This window comes from Watersipora subatra, chromosome 1 (genome assembly GCF_963576615.1).
Source record: "Watersipora subatra chromosome 1, tzWatSuba1.1, whole genome shotgun sequence".
Taxonomy (NCBI): Eukaryota; Metazoa; Bryozoa; class Gymnolaemata; order Cheilostomatida; family Watersiporidae; genus Watersipora; species Watersipora subatra.
The window spans coordinates 12,891,149-12,913,852 of NC_088708.1; the positions used below are offsets into that span (position 1 = coordinate 12,891,149).

A 22,704-nucleotide genomic window follows, 5' to 3' on the forward strand; every position below is an offset into this window, starting at 1 on the left:
CCGAAAAAATTTGCTAAGAAAATAACCCCTCCAGTCGAGTTACCCAAAATTGTTTTGGAGAAGGATTTTCTTTAAAGATGGGAAGTAAATGTGCCATTACTGTTTATGTTTTCTTTTTCCTATGGTTTTTGATGTAACTGATCTGTTGCATTTTTTGCTGTTTCATTGTCAATTTCTGCAATTTTTGGTATTGTATCTTAACCTATAGAATGTTTTTGATGTTTTAAAAGCCAAACATATGAAATGTTTACTTTTGTTTTCTTTTTCCATCATAAATAGAAAACCTTTTATAAAAGTTAAACACGATCTATATCTACTCGTTTTTATTCATAGTATGCAGTATACAGTACAGTTTATGGTGTAAAATGTTGAAAAAATACTTTACCGAAGTTGTTTTCTCACTTTGGAATGGATTAAAATTTACATGCATTTATTCTAATTGGAAAAATTGTTTCGGATCTTGAACAACTTGGTTTCCGAACAACCTTCTGGGATGCATATGTTCGAGAACTGAAGTTCGACTGTACGTTATTAAAAGATATACGTCGCTGAAAGTTATGAAATTTCAAATTTACAGTGGTTTGAAAATCTTTACAGTTGTTTTATTTATTTTTAATTTAGTTGTCCTGCACAAAACCCTTTCCTCATGATATGAAGTTTTAATGTTACAGTTGTTTGTAAAAGTTCGAAAACCTTTACAGTTGTTTTTATTTTCTCTCTTAATTTATTTCAATTACACAAAACACTTCTCTCATGATATGTAGTTTGAAAGTTAGAGTGGCAAATGTTGTTATATGTTAAATACAAATCAATTTTCTGTCCAAAAACTTTATATTACCCGGACAATGCCGGGTAGGACAGCTAGTTGATTGATATAAGCTAATAATTGACAAGAGTATAAAATGCTTCTACAAGCAAGTCCAGCCATCACACGTAATGGAGACCACCCACGGCATAGTTTGTGTTAAGTTGTTTATCATTGTAGACATATCTTGTGAAAAAGCAACTTTCGTTGTGGAATACTCATTATAAATGCAAATAATGGTTACTATGACCATCTCTGTTATAGGAGACAGGAAACTTTTGAACCATTTAACTAAATAATAATGCAACAATATGATAAGCTGTTATCTTCTCTCGTGTAATGCTGAACAAAGCGGAGCTGGACAGAAGATGCAATATTGGAGTCGTTGCATCAGGCAACTTACAATAATATGTAAACATAATTGATAAGAGTTCAAAAAATTACTGACACGAGTTTTTATAGTGTGAATTTTGTTAGCATTGACAATTTATTAAATGAATAAATTGCTTTGGCATGTTGTGCTGACACTATACACACCTACTATCACTTTTTTAGACTGATATTATATATACTCTATTATATATATACTCTATTTTAAATTTGGTCTCTCTGATCAGACCTGAAGGAAAATCAGGAAACTTGCTCCAATGAATGAACATGATCTCTGATGCTAGATCCTGGTAAGAATTATATTGGTGGTTACTAAAAAGTTAAGAACTATAATTCAACTCAAAAGAGTGTAAAACAATCATATGATCTACTAGTTCAAATTCAGTTTATATAATATTTTTAACAATAATAATCGAAATGCTGAACAAAACACAATTTAAAATGAGCTTATTTTGCTGCTTATGTTTCTGTCCACGGATTCAGATAATCTTGCCTCCAGTCACAAAAGGTTTACAGAAACGAGTTGGCTAGTTCTGGTAAATAAGAGTGTTGAATGACCTTGCCTTTACTGTCACAGAGAAAGATTTCTCACCATCAGTCACCTTGATAACCTCTTCAATGTCCATCCTGTAGATATAAACAGCCTTTTTGTTACTAATTATGATTTGTGGCATCATATTATATTAAATTATTTAAATCGTAATATATTATTTTATTTTAGAGTGTGATAGAGTGCTAATAGGAACAGCAAGGAATAAATTCTCCAGCATTCCCATTAGACATATTTGTTATAGATTATACTATGGAATATATAAATTCAGTAGGTATATGTCATCAGCTTTTATATTGTTACATAGTATGCCCAATTATCTTATGCGTAGATTAGATAAAATTATATATTGTGTCACATTGCTATAATATAACAATGATATATATTTTACAATTATATAAAATACATGTAATAATCTATATATCTATTTCTCAAAGTTTGTCGTATGTAGTGTTGTACGATTGATTGTCCGGCTATAGATCTTAAAATCTTGGATTAAATATTCCATACCTTAGAAGATTCGATCTCGAACTCTGCCATTCGCCAGTCTGACACCCTATATACCCATTAGACTACAGAAATAAAATTGATAGCTTGCCAATATAAGTCATTATATGAGAGCATATACCTAACTGCTTTGCGTATGATGCGAGTCATAGCATAACGTCATGAAAAGCTGTTCGTTCAAACTATTAAACTGGCTCAAAGCGAGCAACTCTCCCTACTTCTCATTGTTTATAAGACAAAACACTTTTCTCATGATATGTAGTTTGAAAGTTAGAATGTCAAATGTTGTTATATGTTAAATACAAATCAATTTTCTGTCCAGAAACATTTTTATTACCTGGACAACGCCGGGTAGTACAGGTAAATATAAGCTAATATATAAGCTATATAAATCTCAGTGTTTGTCATTCATCTATCCAGTTATAGCAGGCCCGTATTCCCTGGGGCGGTTGGGCGGCTGAGCCGTCCCAACTTTTTAGTGATTGTCGGCGGCTAAGTTCTAAAAATTACGTTCTAAGCTCATTCAGTTGGAATTTCCAAGTTGGAAATTTCAAGACAGGATGGAAATTCCAATAACTAATCTATTCGCTACTAGCGTTCTACTACAGTGATTTCCAACTGGTGGTCCACAGGAGGTTTTGAGGGGGTCCACAGGCTGGTGCCAGTATTGGTTTTTGTAGCTAGATATTTAAAGCTAGTTCTGTCATAGTGGTTGGATCAATGATATAAAACCCTAAAAGGATAGACGATGGCTATCATATTGGCGGGGTTTAATGATCGAAGTCTGTTGGGATTGCGCTAGCCTGGGTTTCCGGGCTAATTCCGGGCCTAGGTTTTTGGGTCTAGACTTTTATCACCTACCTGCATCAATCGCTGGATAGTACCTGATTTCTGGTTAGTAGTACAAAACAAAACATGTAACCAACAAACACATAATTCTCTCTTTCCCTCTTCAATTTGAGTGATATACTAAGATCCATGGGAAATAAAACATTTCAACTTACTTGTTTTTACCGATTTTCAGACTGGTAGGGGTCTTAGTATATGCTTAAATTTGAATATAATTTACCCAAAATCACCCAAACAACGGCCTTTTTCCCTAGTTTTTGAATAATATTTTTCCACCTATAATATAAAATGACAAAGTCTTTTGTCATTGTCACATTGTTTGACTAGACCAATACGATGGGACAGCAGCAAAGCTGTGCAGTCTAGTTTTCATGCTCAAAATCTAGATGTAAAACTAAATTTGGGTCATTTCACAATGGCGACTATTAATATTATGAATGCTTGTTAATGGCAGCTGACTGATCATAAGTGTGACAATATTTGGCAACTATATTTATTTGACAACAAAATGAAACCAGCAGATCGGAAAATAACCAAAGATGTTTATGAAGATAAAACCATTGAAGAATTTTGGCCTTCCATGATTCATCCACAGACGGCTAAACACGCCTTTCGAACTCTGCTCCCATTTGTGTCTGCATACCTATGCGAGTCTGCTTTCTCCTCCATAGTTGTTCTCAAATCAAAACAACGAAACCAACTGGGACTTGAAGACAACATATGATGCGCTTTGTCAACCATTTCCCCAAAGATTGAGAAATTGGTGAAAAAAAAGTATAATCTATCCCACTAACAAACTGAAAATTAACAGTCAAAGCAATTTAGTATAGAATTGCTTTATGTAAGTAAATAAATAGAAACATGTCATATCCAATGACTCTTTTTAGTATTCTAATTTATAATGTACGCCAAATTAAAATGCATTGTTATAAACACCATACATTATGATGTTTATAAAGGGGTCCATGACTTTTAGATAAAGAGCTCAGGGGGTCCATGGCTCCAAGGTATTTGGGAACCACTGTTCTACTACTATTGTCTCCGTGGTGATCTCGCCAAATGAGTGATCTTGTAAGACTTTGTTAAGACTTGCAAACTAAACTTTATTGCTTATAGTTAGGGGTGTTGAGACGACCCAAAACTTGCATTTTCACTAATTTTCAGGCTCACTAATCTAGAATTGGTTTTGCCTGCCAGTAAGTAATGCAGTGAGTGAAAGATCCTTTTCTGCATTGAAGCGAATCAAAACATCAACGAGGAGCAATATGGAGCAGGCTCGACTAAATAATCTTCTAATATTACACATATATAAAGATGTTGAAATAGATACAAAATCAGTTGTGAATGATTTCTGTTATCGATACATTGACAGAACTAGAGCTATTACAGCAATAAAAAATTAATAGCTCTTGTTCTGTCAATGTCCCTTACAGATATCTGTAGTGTCATGAGTTTTAAATTGTTCGTTGAATAAAGAAAACGTTTTGCTTACTATGAACCATAAACAATATATTTATGTATATTTTGATGCTTACAAATGATTGCATTTATGCATACATTGAGGGTTGTCGATGCTTAAAAGGTCCAGAGCTTCGGGGCACTGTCCCGAACCCCGTTTAGGGCTTGCATTGCCCCCAAACCCCTAGATGTTCATAACTAGTCGCCTAATATTTGCAGTCCCAACTTGCAACCAGGGAATACAGGCCTGAGTTATAGCGATAAAATTTTAGGTAAAAGTCTGCTTCACAGAGGATTTGAACTTCGGAGCGGAACGTTCATGTCTGCAGGCAGACATTTTATCCACTAAGCCACATGGCTTACTCGCCAAACAATGGATTAACGATGTACATACTTATTACACCTGCCAATCTTTAATCGAAATTGGTTAAAATACCTAAACTTTGCGGTTAAACTAATTTACTAAAAGAAAAATTTTGCTAGAAAGAAAAGTTTTGACCAGAATTCTCCAGAATGCTATAAATATACGTATGTATAGCATAAACTTAATTAAACTTACAGCACATACAGAAATAAACACCTTCATTCAAAAGATAGATGATAAATAAATGTTAATTTTGTGTGCCAAAAGCCTTTTTTATCACCCGTGCAACGGCGGACATCAAGTAGTATTAATATAAAATATATATTATGTACTTTACCAGATATTTTATGTTACTAAATTTTAAGTCTAGTCTATATCTTCTATATCTTCTATATCTTATATCTATATCTATTGTTAGTCCAGAAGAATGCGGTTTTCTTTTGTTCGATAGTGAGAGGTGAAGAGTAATAATTATCTTACGCGTTGTATAGAATTATCACAGTATTGTCATCAGGGGTAGTGAAGGCAACTCCATCAATCTCAGTGCCCTCCAGTGTCATCTCTTGCCTGATCGAGTCAGGAACCACCCACTTGCTGTAACAGTTCATAAAGGTTTATTTGTTAGCAGTTTAAGTGATGCATGCCTACTCCTTGTCTGAGATGACAAAGAGGATAGTAGAGGAAAAGGCCTCGCAGCGACAGCGTGTACAGCACTTTCCAAGTTGCTCAAGTAATAGATAAAAACTTGAAATGCCTCAGTACATGAAATGTTTTTTATAGATGCAAGTTTACAAAAAACAGACAGTAGTTTGAAAAGAAAAGTTGGACAGAATAAAAAGTTAAAGTGGACAGAAGTTAAAAACCTGTGCAGGAAATCAGCTAACATACTGTAGACTTAGTACCTAGAGTTTAGAGTAAAGGACTTGGGAGCTGACCTGAAGTGTCCTATAGCGTAGTACATGGGCTGTTTGTAGAACTCATCTGACTCTTTATTTACAATGATCGGACTGTCAACAGAACCGTGTGCCCAACTCGGTCCACCAGACATGTCAAGAGCAATATTCCAATCTGTCCAACCAGTAACCCAATTCTGCATTATCTGTAAATGTTAAAGTCGATGTTACACTTGCCTATGTGTGTCATATCCTAGTTGATTACTCAGTGTGACACCGGCCTATGTGTGTCATGTACTAGTTGATTATTCAATGTGACACCAGTCTATGTGTCTCATGTACTGGTTGATTACTTAGTGTGACACCAGCCCATGTGTCTCAGGTACTAGTTGATTACACAGTGTGACACCTGCCTATGTGTGTCATGTACTAGTTGATCATTCAATGTGATACCAGTCAATGTGTCTCATGTACTGGTTGATTACTTAGTGTGACACCAGCCCATGTGTCTCAGGTACTAGTTGATTACACAGTGTGACACCTGCCTATGTGTGTCATGTACTAGTTGATCATTCAATGTGATACCAGTCAATGTGTCTCATGTACTGGTTGATTACTTAGTGTGACACCAGCCCATGTGTCTCAGGTGCTAGTTGATTACACAGTGTGACACCTGCCTATATGTGTCATGTACTAGTTGATCATTCAATGTGACACCATAGCTATTATAACGCAATAGGTTTGCAACCAGTAAGCACGCGTAATGCCAGTATTGTTTAGGTAGAAACAGGTTATTATGGATTCGGAGGTCTATTTAACTTCATTCGAAGCATGCAGTTAGAGGTTTATCCGACTTTTGCTTTCGAATATGTATTATCTATGCTTAATAAAACTTATTTTATGATCCACATATTGCTTTACAATACCATGGTATAAGCATTGACATGTACTACATAACAACAAGGCATAGCGGTAAACTAGCTGATGTAAAGGTTATATTGAAGTTGTAGTGTACCTTGACAATATCATTGAAATAGTCTTCTCCTCTCTCCCAACTGCCTAGCTCGACAGGAAGAGTTCCATCGGGTGGGCGAATGCAATACTCTGTCGACAGAATGAACTTGTCAGGTGCAACCTCATGAGTTCTTGTGATCACTTCGTACCCGCTGAGGTGATTCAGGTAGTCATGAAGAGCGAGACCAGATACGTAGTCCTTGGCTTTTGAATCCCCGTATACCTGTTGGATGTCAACCACGGTTGCAACTGCTGTTAAAAAGCTGCCTACAATTCTTATGTTTCGGACAATTACAAAATTAACTTACATACAGCGATAATGTAGCGACACCTGGCTACACCAGTGCTGAAGCGCTATGGTGGGTTGACATGCATATCGTGTTTCCATAGAGCCCTATAGTAGAGCGATGGTTGTGCGACACCTCATGTCAAGATTGTATTTAGGTATCTTCATAGATATATATACCTAGATTGGCCGATAGGGAAAAAGCCTGTCAGACATAAATAGCACGATGTAACGTCGCCGTATTGTACCTCACGCTGGACTGCACTGCTGTTTACAATGAATCTAATGGGAAGAAGGTAACAAAATTACATTTATTTTCACATAAAAACCTTCTTGTATACATAATCCAGTAAACTAAAGCAATTCTGCGATCATGTCTGATAACCACCATAGATTAAAACTATAAAAGCTATGAATTGTTGCACACAAATCATGAGCCATCAGGGCTTTATTTGCAACCCTCTCTTATCCCCATTCTCACTTTTCCCCTTCTCCAAAGAATAAGTTAGAAGGGGAAAAGAGAGAAGGGGAATGGAGAGGGGAGGGAAATAGCCCACCCACTCAAAGAGCCAGACCTTGGCTAGGTAAATAGACTAATATGCTGAACTAAACATGACTAAATATGATGAGTATGCAAGTATGTCTGAAGTCAAAAATGAGACAGAATGATTATTTTACAGCTGGCTATGTAGCTGGCTAGGTCACCAAAGCTGAAGTGTAATGATTGTATCACTAGCATCGTGGATGTTACCAACGTTGATGTAAACCAAGCAACGAATTCCCTAATCACAGTTAAGAATCAGGGTGGCTTGACTTTGTCTTCGCCTGTGGTGATTGAGGTTTGCAACCACAGCTAGAAAGCGACAAGAGTGTTGCTTAGTATAGTGTTGGATTCTTGAAAAACTTTGCCAGGCTAGCACTAATTGCCACCACTAAGAAGCCAGTCACGAAAGGACAATACCAAGTTATTTGTACAATATGCAAAAGCAAGTTAAAGGTTGACTTGCAACAAAATTCACATTGCAGTTATTTGGTATCATAAGATTCACCATGCCTTACTCTGTTGTGTTGTAGGTGTGAAATATATGAGAAGGTGAGTACAAGCTCTTAAAAGCTAAAAACTTATACAGTCATACTTCAACTTACGAGCTTAATGCGTTCCGAGACTGAGCCCGTATGTTAATATACTCGCATGTTGGTGCAATTTATTTATATATCGAACAATTAAATATATATTGCTTGGTTTCCATACTCTAAAAATGCAAATAAAACACTCAAAACAAGACATTGTAACAGAAAGAACAAGTTGGTGATTGTCATAATTTACCACATGCTTTCAAAAAGCAACAATTAAAAAATAATACAAGGAAATGTGATTATTTAAAATGTAAAATTAAATACATACAATAGCAGCTAATGCTAGCATTTGCGAGGGAGGGAGATATAAGTTATCCTTCATTACAACAGTTGTCTTTGATAAATTTGAATTTTATCAATGTCTTAAAAGACAAACTCAGAAGCAAACCTAAAAGCAAACTTTCATTTTTAACTTGACGTAATTAAAATTTCTTCGGCGTTCGTAGTTTAAAGTTTCTCGCTGGTTAGCTAATTTTTCCTTTGTTTCGCTTTCACGACTAGCCGGCCGTCTTAAAATAAATCTATCTAAATATGTTCGCCTTTGTCGCCCTTTCAACATGTTGCGATTAGGACGAATACAGGTGTCGTCACAAAGGATTAATGCACGACCACTAGCCAACTTGTCTGAATGTCTATTTTTCTAGTTTTGATAGATAGCACCGGCCTTTTCACATAGCATCGTTTCAGTTACGCTGTCACCGGACAATTGTTTATCTTTTATTCAATTAAATGCCTGAGCAGTCTCTCCATCAGCGGTCGTGAAGATCGCTGCGCCGTTTAGAAACTATGGTTAGTCCTTTTGCGAACTAAATGCCCTGAATATAATCCTTCTGTTTGATAATTGTGGATGTATTTCTGTCATATTGCTGAGCTAGCTCAATCACGCATACACATTTCGCATATTTTTCAATAACTTTCTGTTTAATATCAACTGTTATCATTTGCTTTTTCTTTGCATCATCTTTCATTTTACTGGCAAACTTTCAGTCAACGCAGAGTACTTTTAATTCACATACAGTGTAATTCTGCACTGAAAAGCGCGCACAAAAACGCAGTACCAAAGTATAAACCTGAGTAGTTGAAAAATACAGAATGATGCTGTTCTCATAAAACACATTCAGCATACTTGGCAACTGACTCACGTGCTCGTATCTCAAACATGGCTCGTATGTTAGTACTGAAACTTGCTTAAAAGCTGGCTCGTATCTCAAGTTTCTCGTACGTTGGAGCACTTGTAAGTTGAAGTATTACTGTACTTAGTAATGTTTAGTTCAACATGATATTAGTCTTTTACCTAGCCAGGGTCTGGCTCTTTGGGTGGGTTGGCTATTTGCCCCTCCCCCCTCACCTTTCCCCCTTCTCTCTTTTTCCTTTCTCACTTCTTCTTTGGAGAAGGGGAAAAGAGAGAATGGGGATAGGAGAGGGTTGCAAATAAAGCCTTGATGGCTCATGATTTGTGTGCAACAATTCATAGCTTTTATAGTTTTATTCTATGGTGGTTATCAGATATTATCACATAATTGCTTTAGTTTACTGGATTATGTATCCAAGAAGGTTTTTATGTGAAAATAAATGTAATTTTGTTACCTTCTTCCCATTAGATTCATTGTAAACAGCAGTGCAGTCAAGCGTGAGGTACAATACAATGACGTTACGTCGTGCTATTTATGTCTGACAAGGCAACCGATGAGAATAGCTATTATTGGCCAATCTAGGTATATATATATCTATGGGTATCTTATATCAAGTTTCTAAGCAAAACCTGTGCACACTCACAAGTGCAACGCTATTGGTCGTTCCCATGGCACAAAGATATGCACGTCACACAGGAGTTTCTGCCAAACAGCAATACTGGATTACGACAAGATGAGAGACATGGCTGTTTCCATGATGGCATTGCAGGGCCCTATGTAGGTGTATCATTACGCTATCGCTCTACGGGAACTTAGTAAATTTTGAAGTAGAACTGTGAAAGTAGGTCATACCTTACTGGCCCATTTCTCTGGGTAAAAGGTGTTTTCATCATAAGTCATAAGTTTCAAATGTCCAAATCCTGCAGCTTTTAGGGCCGGACCTGAATCGGAAGCGTAAGGAAAAGCATGGAAGGCTGCTAAAAGTCTAATACAAGCCAAGAAATGGAAAGGGGGAAACAAAAGGTGTAAAAAACACAAGGAGAGTCATGGATTTTCAATCAATATCCTAACGCTAAGTTCGATTTTACTCCTTTTGAAGCCAGCTCAGTCTCCTAGTAGTTATATAGATCTAAGATATTTTCCTTCAGCCCTTCTATAGCCTCGTTAGATGCGTTAGATAGATACGTAGATGCGTTAGATTGCATCAATCGCCAAATTATGACATTGCCAATTTAAAGCTATGCAATGATAAATGATAGCATACACAGCAAGGAAAATATTGCCCACTGGCCTTGAAATTATTTAAATATTTGCTTTTGCTTGTTCCATGAGCCATTAGAGAAAAAAATCTGCTCCATAAAACATGAACAATATTTCATCACTAAATGAAAGATGCCCATTTGAATTTATCCTCTCAATGATGATTGCTGTTTCCTCATAATCATTTAATAGCATTAAGATAATTTAGATAAACTGCTGTACAATGTGTAAATGGTAACCTTATGATTTTGATAGGATAATTTAGATGAAAAAATAAGAAAAAATAAATACGGTATTATAGAATAATTAAAAAAATAAAGTAGTAAAATATTGCATATTGGTATAGCAAATAAAATAAATTGTCATTATTGTTTTGTAATCTTATCTCATATAATGTGTAATTTAGATCTCACATACCATATGCGCTTGTAAAATGATTTGTACATTTTCATGATAAGATGTTGTTTACTACCTTTTCTTTCATAAGAGCTTTGTTACAAATCAATTAATGTAAATTAAGTCTTGAGTCAAATTATACAAATTAAACCAATTAATCTCTCAATTCAGATTCTTGCCACAATGAATTGGGTCCGTTATTAAAAATGGCTGTTATTATTAGCGTTGGTTTACCTTGCATTAATTTTACAAACCTAATCTCAATTGTTACGGTAACAACGGCCATCTTTAAATTTTCCATTTTAATTATGACATGATGTTTGATTTTTTAACCACTGTAATTGAACTAATTTTAAAAAGTTGAGCGTTGAAATGAACTTGAGGCTAGAAATATCGAGTGAACCTCCATAACATTTAAACCACAGAATTTAATGCATAATCAATTCAATTGGAAGTGAAGTCGTAAAGTATGTATTACTGTAAAAGGTGCTGAAGGATCTTTCCAAGTCAATTCCTCACGACACTTGATTTGGAAGCATATGGCTGCTGAATTTAAAGTATATGTATAAATAGAATATGCACACAGTTGTAGTTTTGTGTATCAAACAAGCAACATCTTAGCCCTCAGGCTAGAACGTTGTGAAGCAATTCCATGTGATCTGAAACATTATTTTTACGCGATTCCATGTAATCTTTATCAATAGTGTCAGAATAGCAGTATAGTTTAAATTTCAAAATAGATTTTGACCTTGGCTTCTGATACAATCCATTCCAGAAGGCTTATCGAATTCTGAAACAATTTTCCACATTACATTACACCTGTTTACATTACAATCCTTTTGTAAACATTTTAATATGCTACAAAACAATTACTTAATTATTTTACACCATAAACTGAATTAAATTTACAAATAAAGTTCACTAATTTTAAATTTAACTAAATTTAAATTAATTAAATTTTACACCATATATAAATAAAGCAAACTAAATTTCTTATAAATACTCACTTAATAATTAGGCTAGGATGGAGATTGTAGTGCCACACCTGTAGTAGTTCATACATCATTTTCTCAGATTTATTCTCATCAAATTACGTGAAAAAAAGTACATCGAAAATATGTTGTATTTTCACCGATTATGACATATTCAAATGTGACATATAAAAATTAACATATTCAAGCTAGCCAACAGTTTAATGGAATTTAAGATAACTGAACCGTGTGGTCAGCTTTTCTCAGCCGATCTATCTCAGATATGTTTAATTCTAAATTTTTGTTTGGTGTCTGAAGCAAAAGAGATCTTATAGTTGTTGCTCTGAACTCTAGCTTGTCGGACGACTGAGGTTGAACCACAGAAAGTTTGGGTCAAGGTCCTAAAAAATACTGCTGGCAAGTTGGGTAGATAGAATTAATCGCAAAAAATTAATGGCATTTGTGGTTTTCCATACGGTAATGCACAAAATTAACCTTTCAGATAGAGCATGAAGTGTAAAACCAAAGCAAATAAGATTTAATAAAAGAGAAGAAAAGCGTTTTATCAGACTCACCAAGATCTATAGCTATAGTGTCTCTTTGTTGAGAAGCTGTAAAACCCGTAGATAGAGAGCCAATTACACCAATCAAACCAAATATTGGTTCGTTTTGAGGTGTCAGCCCCCAAAACTCTATGCCGTTGTCCTTGTATGCTTCAAGGAACCTGTGAATAAAATAGACATGTACTTCAGCAAGTAGTAATGCTGTCACGAATTGTCTTTGTTGTAAAACGATGCCGAGCAAACAAGGCAAGTTTAAGACCACTTCACTTTTACTTCTTGCGTGTAGGTAAGTTGTCCTTAAGTTGTCCTTGACCTATAGCTACAGAGTATCTCAATCTCTTACACAGTTCAAGTCTTTGGCTAGCACTTTTCGTAGCCGATTAAAGCGATTAATAGTATAGGGAGGCCACCAGGCATGACCAATGAATAATTTCATCTCTATAAACGTTTTACTTGCTTTTGTCAAAAACTTGAAGGACAACATGTAACCAGGTGTCATTTGCAACTCACTGTAAAAACTTGAAGTCTGCAAGTTTGCATCATCAGCAAGATTGAAATGGCAAAAAACCCGCAAGTCAAGTGAGTTTTGTTACTTGTGTTTCATCGAATGTTTCATGCTTTTGAAAGATGAAAACAGAAATGGTGAATGATGTGTGAGGCAATGCCCCGCAAGCTGTTTTATTTTAACCGTTTTCCACACATCAATCACTCCTATTTCGAAAGCCCGCTGCTAAGTGAGACGGGAGTGTGCCGCTACGATTTCTGGCGTAGAACTTCTAATCTTTTTAACAAAGCTCCTGTGTTAAACCACAACATGCAAATGTCCGCTGAGATACTTATCTCCTGGTAAATCAACGTGTTCACAATTCCAAATTCACATCATCCACACAATAGAAACATAGTAATAAAAACATGTGTAACCTGTATTACAAAGACAGATACTTTTGTTTCCATACATAAACGGATGCTTTGACTTGATTGAGCGGGTGAGTTATTACCCACTTGACATAGTAATTGGCATATGCTTTATAGTATGTTCCTCCTGGATCACCCTTCAAAAATCCACCATTGGTCATCGAGCCAGACCTTTTCATCCAATAGGGCGCCCCGAATGGAGTCGAGAACAAGTTAATTGTTCGATTGCTCATTTTTTGCGCTTGCTTTATAAGAGGGATCTGCAAAACATATAGGTCACATGATATAAATAAAATGGCTAATCTCTTTAAAACAGTGCTAAAATCAGTTTTAAAATATCTCTACTAGAGTGTCCTGTATCGTGCGTCACTACAACTTAGTTTGCAAATGCTAGCCTCTAAAAAGACGAATGACCTATATACTTATTCTATACCCCTAGTAAGCTACACACAAGAACATTCAGGATGCAGAAAAATGCTAACGAACCTTCTCATCAAATGAATGGAGAAATGACTAAAACAATCCTGAAGCCTTGTTCTGTAAGTCACTCAGTTATATAAACAGGAAACGTACTTTATAAGCAACAATATCTACCTTTATTTTGAGATCCTCAGAAACCAAAGCGAAATTTTCAAGTTCAACATCCTCGTCTACATCATCGTATGTGTAGTTACGTAGTGAAAAACTCGTGCAGCCTGCCGGCACTCTCGTCAAAGTGTACTCGAGTCCTGTAAATGGTCAACTGATAACAAATATGGTTTGACATAGTGTCCAATGACATTATTGCATGTCCTTTAAAGCAGGACTTCCCTATTCGTTTTCATTGCCGAACTTTCTACGACTGAGGATGGCAATCTCACACCCTTGTTTTGAATGAAACTAAAAAGTCTTAAAACGTAATGAAAAACAGACATATTCAAACTATATGAGAAAAAAAAAGTTATTGGAAAGTCACTCTAAGAGTCTATTGTTTTCACACAGCAGCAACATAAAAAAAGCTCAATTTATAATCTCTGTCTTTTTGCCCCATCACTGCTATTATCTGATCGAAACGTGGTTCCCTGTGGGTAAGTGAGTATGTACGAAAAATCGCGATGTTTTGTTATTTGAACTTGCTGATAAGCTCAGTGGCTAGAAAAAATGAAGCTAGCTATGAAACAATCTTAAAATCAGAATTTTATGCGATGAAAAATACACTCTCTTCTTCACAGTTGATTCTCACCCCTCCCCCTCCTAGAACAACAGTTTGCGCCCTTAGTCAGGAAGCACTGATTTAGAGCCCTGTGAGAAGAAATCCTTTTGGAGCGCTTCTTGAGCAAGTGGGCCATCAGGTTGCACCTGAATGGGCCACACAATCGCTAGTAGGCAACTCCATGTAAAAGAGAAAAGTAGTGGTCATTGTTGTTCTTTAGTTTATAAGGCAGCTTTTGTCCGTGACCACGATCAATGGACCAAATTTACAGTAGCCAAAAAAAAAAGAAAATATTGATGCCAAGATACTATGATAGAAATCACACTGAGGCGTATCAACCCGCAACGACTAATATTTACAATTAGAATAGCTCCAAATCATTCAGAGACCTACTTAAAATTTATAATTGGCTTGAGACTAGAAAGATTTGCTGATGGTATGGCCAGAGATGTGTTAGTAGACACGGGTCTGAATGGTAATTTGTAATGAAAGTATTATTGTGTGCAAAAGTAAAAGAAGATTTAATTGATAGATTGAATAATTTAGGTAAGATGGTTAAATATGGGACAGCCGGAGGTCTATAAATGATGCTATCTAATTGGTAAGGAGCATCAATGTAATAGTTAAGTGCAAATGACCTCTAAAGGTCAACCGTAAGATGTCATGATGAAAGAAAGTACAGTGAAACTCGAATAACTCGCCCTCGGATAGCTCGAACACATGGTTAACTCGATCAGATTTGTTTGGTCCGTTCCCACGCAATGATAAATTGCTTTACATAACTCGACCTTAACTTCGTTAACTCGAACCGTTTTTTATTCAGAATCTACAGAATATCACTTTATTCCAAGCCCTAGGGATAAACAACAACTTTTAGTAGTTTTTAGGCGTCATTATTACCACTATCGGCTAAATATTTTCGTTAACAACTTTTCTAAAGGTTTGCAAAAAATCAAATTTTACCAAACATCCGCTTGGGGATAGCCCTCCGCGAGCAAGGAGAAGCGAGGTAACCTTCAGATAGTCGAAAAACCTTCAAAAAATCGGCAAAACTGGTTTTTGTTAAAACGCTCCAAAGAAAAATATGTCTTTTTTTCTGAGAGTTTCAACCGCGATCAGGTTTTGCCTATTTTAATCTGAAAACGTCCTGGCAGTCACATCACCTAAAACAAACAAACGAATCTCAAGTAATAAAAGGAACATATTTATACTTTCTGATAAAAATTGTTAAAACATTACATGAGAGGTCCCTTAACTTGCAACAAGCAATCAATGCTTTTGATTTATATATAGTTTGTATATGTACTGATAAATACAATAATACATGCACTTGTGACAGTGTTCTCATAACTTGAACGCTCTGGTAACTCGAACACTTTTTCTCGGTCCCGTGAAGGTCGAGTTAGCCGAGTTTCATTATATCTCCAGATCAAATGGCACCTACTGATAGAAAGAGAGCATTGTTAACAACCACATCCGGTAGTGGTAAAATACCATTGTCTGTTTCGAAAGATATGACTATGCCAACAGATAACCAGGCAGATTTAAATCTTCTTTGGTCAATAAACTTAGAAAAACTTTCATTTTTAGCTGACTAAATCTTTTTTTAAAAATCGTCCAAGCTACAAACGATCATTCAGTTGCGACAGTCAATCAGAGCAGACCAAGTGCAGCTCGATTATCTCTCGTGGAAAAGCACACACCAACAACCAATAAGAATGAGAAACATGTTTGAGTGCGTAATATCGATTGGCAGTACATATCGATGTGCTCATTTGCGAAGCAAATCGGCAAATAAGAAATTATTGATGAAGCCCAACTGCAGTTCAACAATCACTAGTTGCCGCTGCAAAGCCACCAGAACTGCTCTTACCTTGACTGGAGTAATAGGACCTAAGAAGGTTGTCTGATGCATTCTCTGACAAGCTCATGATGTTGAATCCAGCTGAGTCAGTCATGGCTCCCCCGAACCCTTTAATGCTCTGGTAGCTGTTAGCCCTGTTCACTCTAGCCTGTCCTAAATGGTAACAGGGGAGTAATCACATAGGCTGGTCAAAACAAACACAAACTCATTTTTACAACATCCTGTTCAAAGAATGGAAAAACAGCGTTTAAATTGAAATCTTACCCATACACAGATGTTATTATTCTGCTTGCGAAAATATCCAAGCGTGTAAAGAAATCTGTATGAATAGGATTTGCTTACCAGTAGCTGGAGAGGTTTCACTAGAGAAAGGAACAATCCTATCAGCGAACCGATCTCCTGCCATAGTCGAAGTGTAGATAGTATAGCTGTTTGCGCTAAGCTTCAGCTCTGGTACTGTATCGCAGTAAGTAGCATTGCATCTGCACACTATCGAACTTCCGTTAAAGGAAACTTGGTCACAGTCTTTTCCAGAAACTACAGCAGGTATAACAATATTATCAACAGATGTGACCGTATTACTAACAGAGGTGTCTGTATTACCAACAGGTGTAGCGGTGTTACCAACAGATGTGGCTGTATTACCAACAAGTGTAGCTGTATTACCAACAGGTGTAACTGTATTACCAACAAGTGTGGCTGTATTACTAACAGAGGTAGCTGTATTATCAACAAGTGTGGCTGTATTACCCACAGGTGTGACTGTATTACCAACGCATGTAACTGTATTACCAACAAGTGTGGCTTATCAGAGTCTTTATGTTCCAGACAAACCAAAACGTTGACAGCTTTGGAGCAACACACATGATGTTCAGCAAAGGTTTAAACAGTCAATTAGGAAACAGTAAATGCTGTTGCTAATTGCAAATGTTATCCTAGTTTCAATGTTCTGCAAAAGCTCAATGATAAACGAGGTACCTATTAATCAACCACTTAGTCTTGCTATGCATTTATTGCATATCAAAATATTTCTCAATTTAATGCTTGAGTAGGTGACAGAACCCTTCAAAAAATTGTAAAACATATTTGCAGCAAAGAGGAACTAGAATCTAGATGAATACTAATATACACAGTCTACCTGTAATAACAGCAGTCAAGGTGACACAGAGTAGCAGCAGGACACACCTCTGTCCTGCCATGCTGATAGCCTTTTGCTAACAGCTCTCTCAGCATCTGCTATATGTTGTGGTGCTTATGAGAAAGTGCCATAACCTCAGCTATTGGTTAGATAGATAGATGTATGTCAGGGTCTCCATCAATGGACAAAACAATGCTAAACTCTCATTCATTGGATAGATGACAGGTCTGATGCTATTAGAGAGACAACATCTGAGTACTATTAAGGGAATAGAACAGTTTCACATACCTCGTATTTTAATGTGATGTGATATCAAAACCACCCTATTTTTAATGATACTGTTATTTTATACCGTAATGAACACAGCTTTACTTTAAAAACTTGTTTAATATAGTTAAGCATAGCTTCACGACTATTGCGTGAATTACATTGCTATGACCTCATGAGTCTTCTCAGCTAAAAGGCTGAATTTTTTGTAACCGGTCACTTGTTAGCTCTATTTGTTTTGGTAGTGTTGCTACTGCTTGAATGTGATAAAAACATTATAATTTAGCAGACATTCCCTTATCATTAGCTACTGGCAATCAATGATCTGTTGATGAATCTATACTTTTCATACATGCTACCTATATCATTTTTGTGCCTAATCAGTAGCGTGGACTGATTTTCTTTTAAATTTGTTCGGGTTTACACCTTTTATACCTTTTATTGAATCGGTGAAATACACGTTGTGTATAGGCTTCACATATCACAGTAAAATTCTAAAACTACATACATAGGCAACACTTATAAAAGAGTAACTAATCACTTTTCAATAATAACCTGTGAACTTTAGAGTACTGAGCTTAGTAAATCCACAATAAACCTGCCTATTTATACAGCTCTAAATCAGTTTTCAAATACAATTCGTTGCAGTTTTTTTCGTCAACCAAAATGTTTGAATACCGAATTAATGTTTCCCGTGAGAACAAAGGATATCAAATAATGCATTCCTCTAAATAATACAATGGATATATTTTTGAAAAAAAAAATTAATACATGTACAGTATTTAAAGCAAAACAAACTACTAATAGTAAAATATATTTTATTTATTTGAGGGTCGAGAGATGCATGCTGTTTTACCCAGCTTAACAAAAGTCTGAAAAGTTCATACAAAAACATGTTCACTAATAAGGTACTTATGTCTGTGACTTCATTGATCACTGCCAGCTTTGTGAAATCAGTATTTAATTAGGAAAACAGAAATTCTAAGAAATTGGCACATCTGCATTTGGTTGCCAATTACCAATGATTTGCGGCACTTTTTCTTTGGCTTGTATGAATTATTTTCAGTCATTTGGCCATTTAATGGAAGACCTCTATTGTGAAGTCTCTTGCTGACCAAGACTCAGGGGTGTGTGATCAAATGACTATTTTATAAAGGCATGTTGTCTGGGGAATCTTTGAGTGTTAGTACTGTACTCACAATTATATGCAGATGTGTTAGTGTCTAGACATTTGATACAGGTGTATAAATACCTAGGAATGCGATCCTGGTGTGTATTGTGTAAGTACTTGGAAACTCTATGCAGGTGTGCAGTACCTGGGGTTTCAATGCAGGTGTGCAAGTATCTAGGGATTCTATGCAAATGTGTAAGCCTTTAGAGATCTGGTACCATAGCCTGGTTCACCTGACCATTGTTTACCTTTTATGCTTGAAATACCTATAAAAAAGACCAACGTTTCTAGCTTGTCTAGGCTTGGTTGCCTGTATATATAATGTCTCTTTCTTCTATATAATGTCTCTGAACCAAGCTGATGATTCTACATGCTGGCCACCTACATTTATTATAGTTATGAAAAACACACATGATTTTGCTAAAGATAAAATATGGCACTCTCTACCAACAGATAGGAACGCTAATTAGGCAGCCGGGTAGTACACTATGTACTCTACAAAGTAAGGTAGTCCTTATAAGGTGACAAGGCAACTAACGGGTTATCTGGTCAGAATGACTTATGATTGGTGCTATCAAAAGCAGAGCTAATCACAAGTGATTCTCAACAGATAACATCTTTCTTGCCTTGAGCAGAAAATCCAACTTCACAAAGTTAAGCGAAGGCACATGGCAACAACACAGAGAGCATGGGCGAGCTAATTTTTTTGTAATTGTCCCATCTGAACTATCCATTATCCCTTTTAAATTCTTGAACATGGAAGTGCTGTTATGCTCCGCTATTCTGATACAGGTTTGTAGTTTTCGGATAAAAACGAGTATTGCGTGCTTCCCTTTTACTTCCTTTTTGATTGGAAGATAGATTTGGCACAAAGCATAGACTGTGAGCGATAAGTACAAACACTACAAATATCCTCCTATTTCAAACTTAAAATTTTTTTTAATTTTGTCGATTTTGTCATGTGTTTACGTAGTGGTGTCTGACTCGTAGCCAAGCAAGAATTCCTGTGATTTCATCTAGACATATGCACTTCAATAAGGACAGCAACTGTGAGCATGAGCCGATACCAGTAGACTCAAGCTGAAGCGCAAAGATTGAAGAAGCTTTGATTTTCGTATTCAAAGACATTTCTTCTATCCATCTTTACTCCTTGTTATTTGACTATAATATCTATGATCCATGAATATGCTAGGATAACTCCATTACGGATAGTTTGATGAATGTTCCTCCAACGTTTTTATGAGGCATCTTTTGCTAAGCTATGAATAGTGCAACTCCATCTGAAACTAGCACCAATGATATAAACCCTGCATGAGGATAGGCGACGGGCTATCATATGGGCAGGGTTTAATGATCGACCTCTGTTGGGATGAACCCGAACATAGCACCAGAACTTTACAATGTAACTTTACAAATATTATGAACAATGGTGGTTATTTTACTGATCTGTTGGTTTCATTTTGTTATCAAATAAATATAGTTGCCCAATATTGTCACCGTTATGATCGGTCAGTTGCCATTTACAAGCATTCGTGATATTAATAGTCGCCATTGTGAAATGGCCCAAATTAGGTTTTATATTTAGATTTTGAGTGTGAAAACTACACTGCACAGCTTTGCCTGCTGTCCCATCTTATTGACCAGGTCAAACAATGTGACAACGATCAAAGACTTTGTCATTTTATATTAGGGGTGGCAAAATATTAATCAAAACTAGGGAAAAGGAAAAAAGGACGGTGTTCAGGTGATTTCGGGTAAATTATATTTAACTTTAAGCATATATTACAACCTTCACCAATCTCAAAATTGGTAAAAATAGGTGATTTGAAATGTTTTACTTTCCATGGATTCATTTTCTGTTAAGCAAGCCAAGTGTATTACCTCTACACTGTAGGAATTTAACGTTTGCTATTGTAAGCCGTATGGGGTCTACTGACTGGATGAGCTAATGAGACGATAACAGCGCGTCGTGTTTTTCAAACTTAACAAGGCAAAGCGATCCCCCCGCGAAAAACTGTATTAGCCCCAAAACCCAGGCTAGTGCAATCCTAACAGAGCTCGATCATTAAACCCTGCCCATATGATAGCCATCGCCTATCCTTTTGGGAGGTTTTATACCATTGCTAGCACTAACCCAACATTTTTTTTGAGAGACTTCTTCCAGAATTCAACCTTTGGTGTTTCAAATTAACTTAGTCTTTGAAAAAATGAAACATCTCTGCTAACATGCTGAGAGTGAGTTGTCTCAATTTGGTATTTGACTTTGGAGGGTGTTAAGTATTCAGCACTCAACATTACATTATACGATACACATTATAGCCTTTCAACACTTTTGCTAAAAATTTTACTATATCTCATGCCTAAATAATCTGAGGAATACTTTATTTTCTTAGCCACATTGAATAAAATGGTAAATACGAGTTTATAACAGGTACATACATCTACTTGTTTTGAAATAAAACACGAGATTTCTTGCCAATTTAAAGCAAGAGTTAGCAGACAAAACTGCTGGTCTTTTTCTACTTGCTATTGATTTACCTGGATTTTTGAAGTAGAGCTAGGGTTTCGTCTGGTTTCATATAAAAAAGCAAGAGCCTGAAAAGATAGGTAACTCATCAAAAACAACTAATTTGGAAATTGACCGGTAAATGTGCTTGTGACAGATCCCATTGAAGTAGTCTAGAACTCCTTGTGAATGTTGGCACATTCACATTGGCACATTCACATTGGCACAAGACTGAGTTATGAAAAACGAACATGATTTTGCTAAAAATAAAATATAACACCCTCTACCAACAGATAGGAACCCCAATTAGGTAGGCGGGTAGTAAACTATTCTGCAAAGTAGGACAGCCCTCGTAAGGTGACAAGGCAACTAACGAGTTATCTGCTGAAAGTGACTTACGATTGGCGCCAGCAAAAACAGAGCTAATCACAAGTGATTGGCTCTGGTAACACTCTTGCTAACAACGTTAATGTATTCCATGCTTAAATAATCTGCGCAATACTTTCTTTTCTTAGCCACATTGAATAAAATAAGAAATACGAGTTTATAACAGGTACATGCATCTACTTGTTTTGAAATAAAACACGAGATTTCTTGTCAATTTAAAGCAAGAGTTAGCAGACAAAACTGCAGGTCTTTTTCTACTTGCTATTGATTTACCTGGATTTTTGAGGTAGAGCTAGAGAAAGTAGGAACTTGAAAAGATAGACAACTCCTCAAAAATAACTAATGTGGAAATTGATCGGTAAACGTGCTTGTGACAGACCCCATTGAAATAGTCTTGAACCCCTTGGAGGAGAGGCTAAAGTGGGTCAAGACTCACTGGTTAAAAACCACTTTTTTACTCAGAACAATACTTATTCAAATCATGCTTTCGTAATGATATATGCTACTGCATTTTGACCCTAGCAAGCAATCATAGGAAATTCCATTATGTTACTAATTCTACTCAAAAGTTTTATGTTATACTAATTGTCTTCAATGGGTGAGTGCTTTTTATGCTCTATAAAAGCTAACATGAAAGCAGCTACAGTTTAAAGACCTGCTGCTTACCTTGATAAAAAGGTCTGTCAGC

General features: G+C 36.1%; 1 protein-coding gene across 1 annotated transcript; it reads right to left on the reverse strand.

The window, feature by feature from the left end:
- Positions 1-1,475: 1,475 nt before the first annotated feature.
- Positions 1,476-17,772, reverse strand: LOC137410514 (lysosomal acid glucosylceramidase-like). Its single transcript, XM_068095942.1, has 11 exons — positions 17,686-17,772; positions 16,890-17,084; positions 16,557-16,700; positions 14,086-14,219; positions 13,579-13,751; positions 12,589-12,737; positions 10,239-10,327; positions 6,832-7,053; positions 5,859-6,022; positions 5,404-5,517; positions 1,476-1,822 (listed from the first exon to the last, which is right to left on the reverse strand). Exons 1-11 carry the CDS (start codon positions 17,744-17,746, stop codon positions 1,723-1,725), a joined length of 1,545 nt encoding a protein of 514 aa, XP_067952043.1. The 5' UTR covers positions 17,747-17,772; the 3' UTR covers positions 1,476-1,722.
- Positions 17,773-22,704: the final 4,932 nt, after the last annotated feature.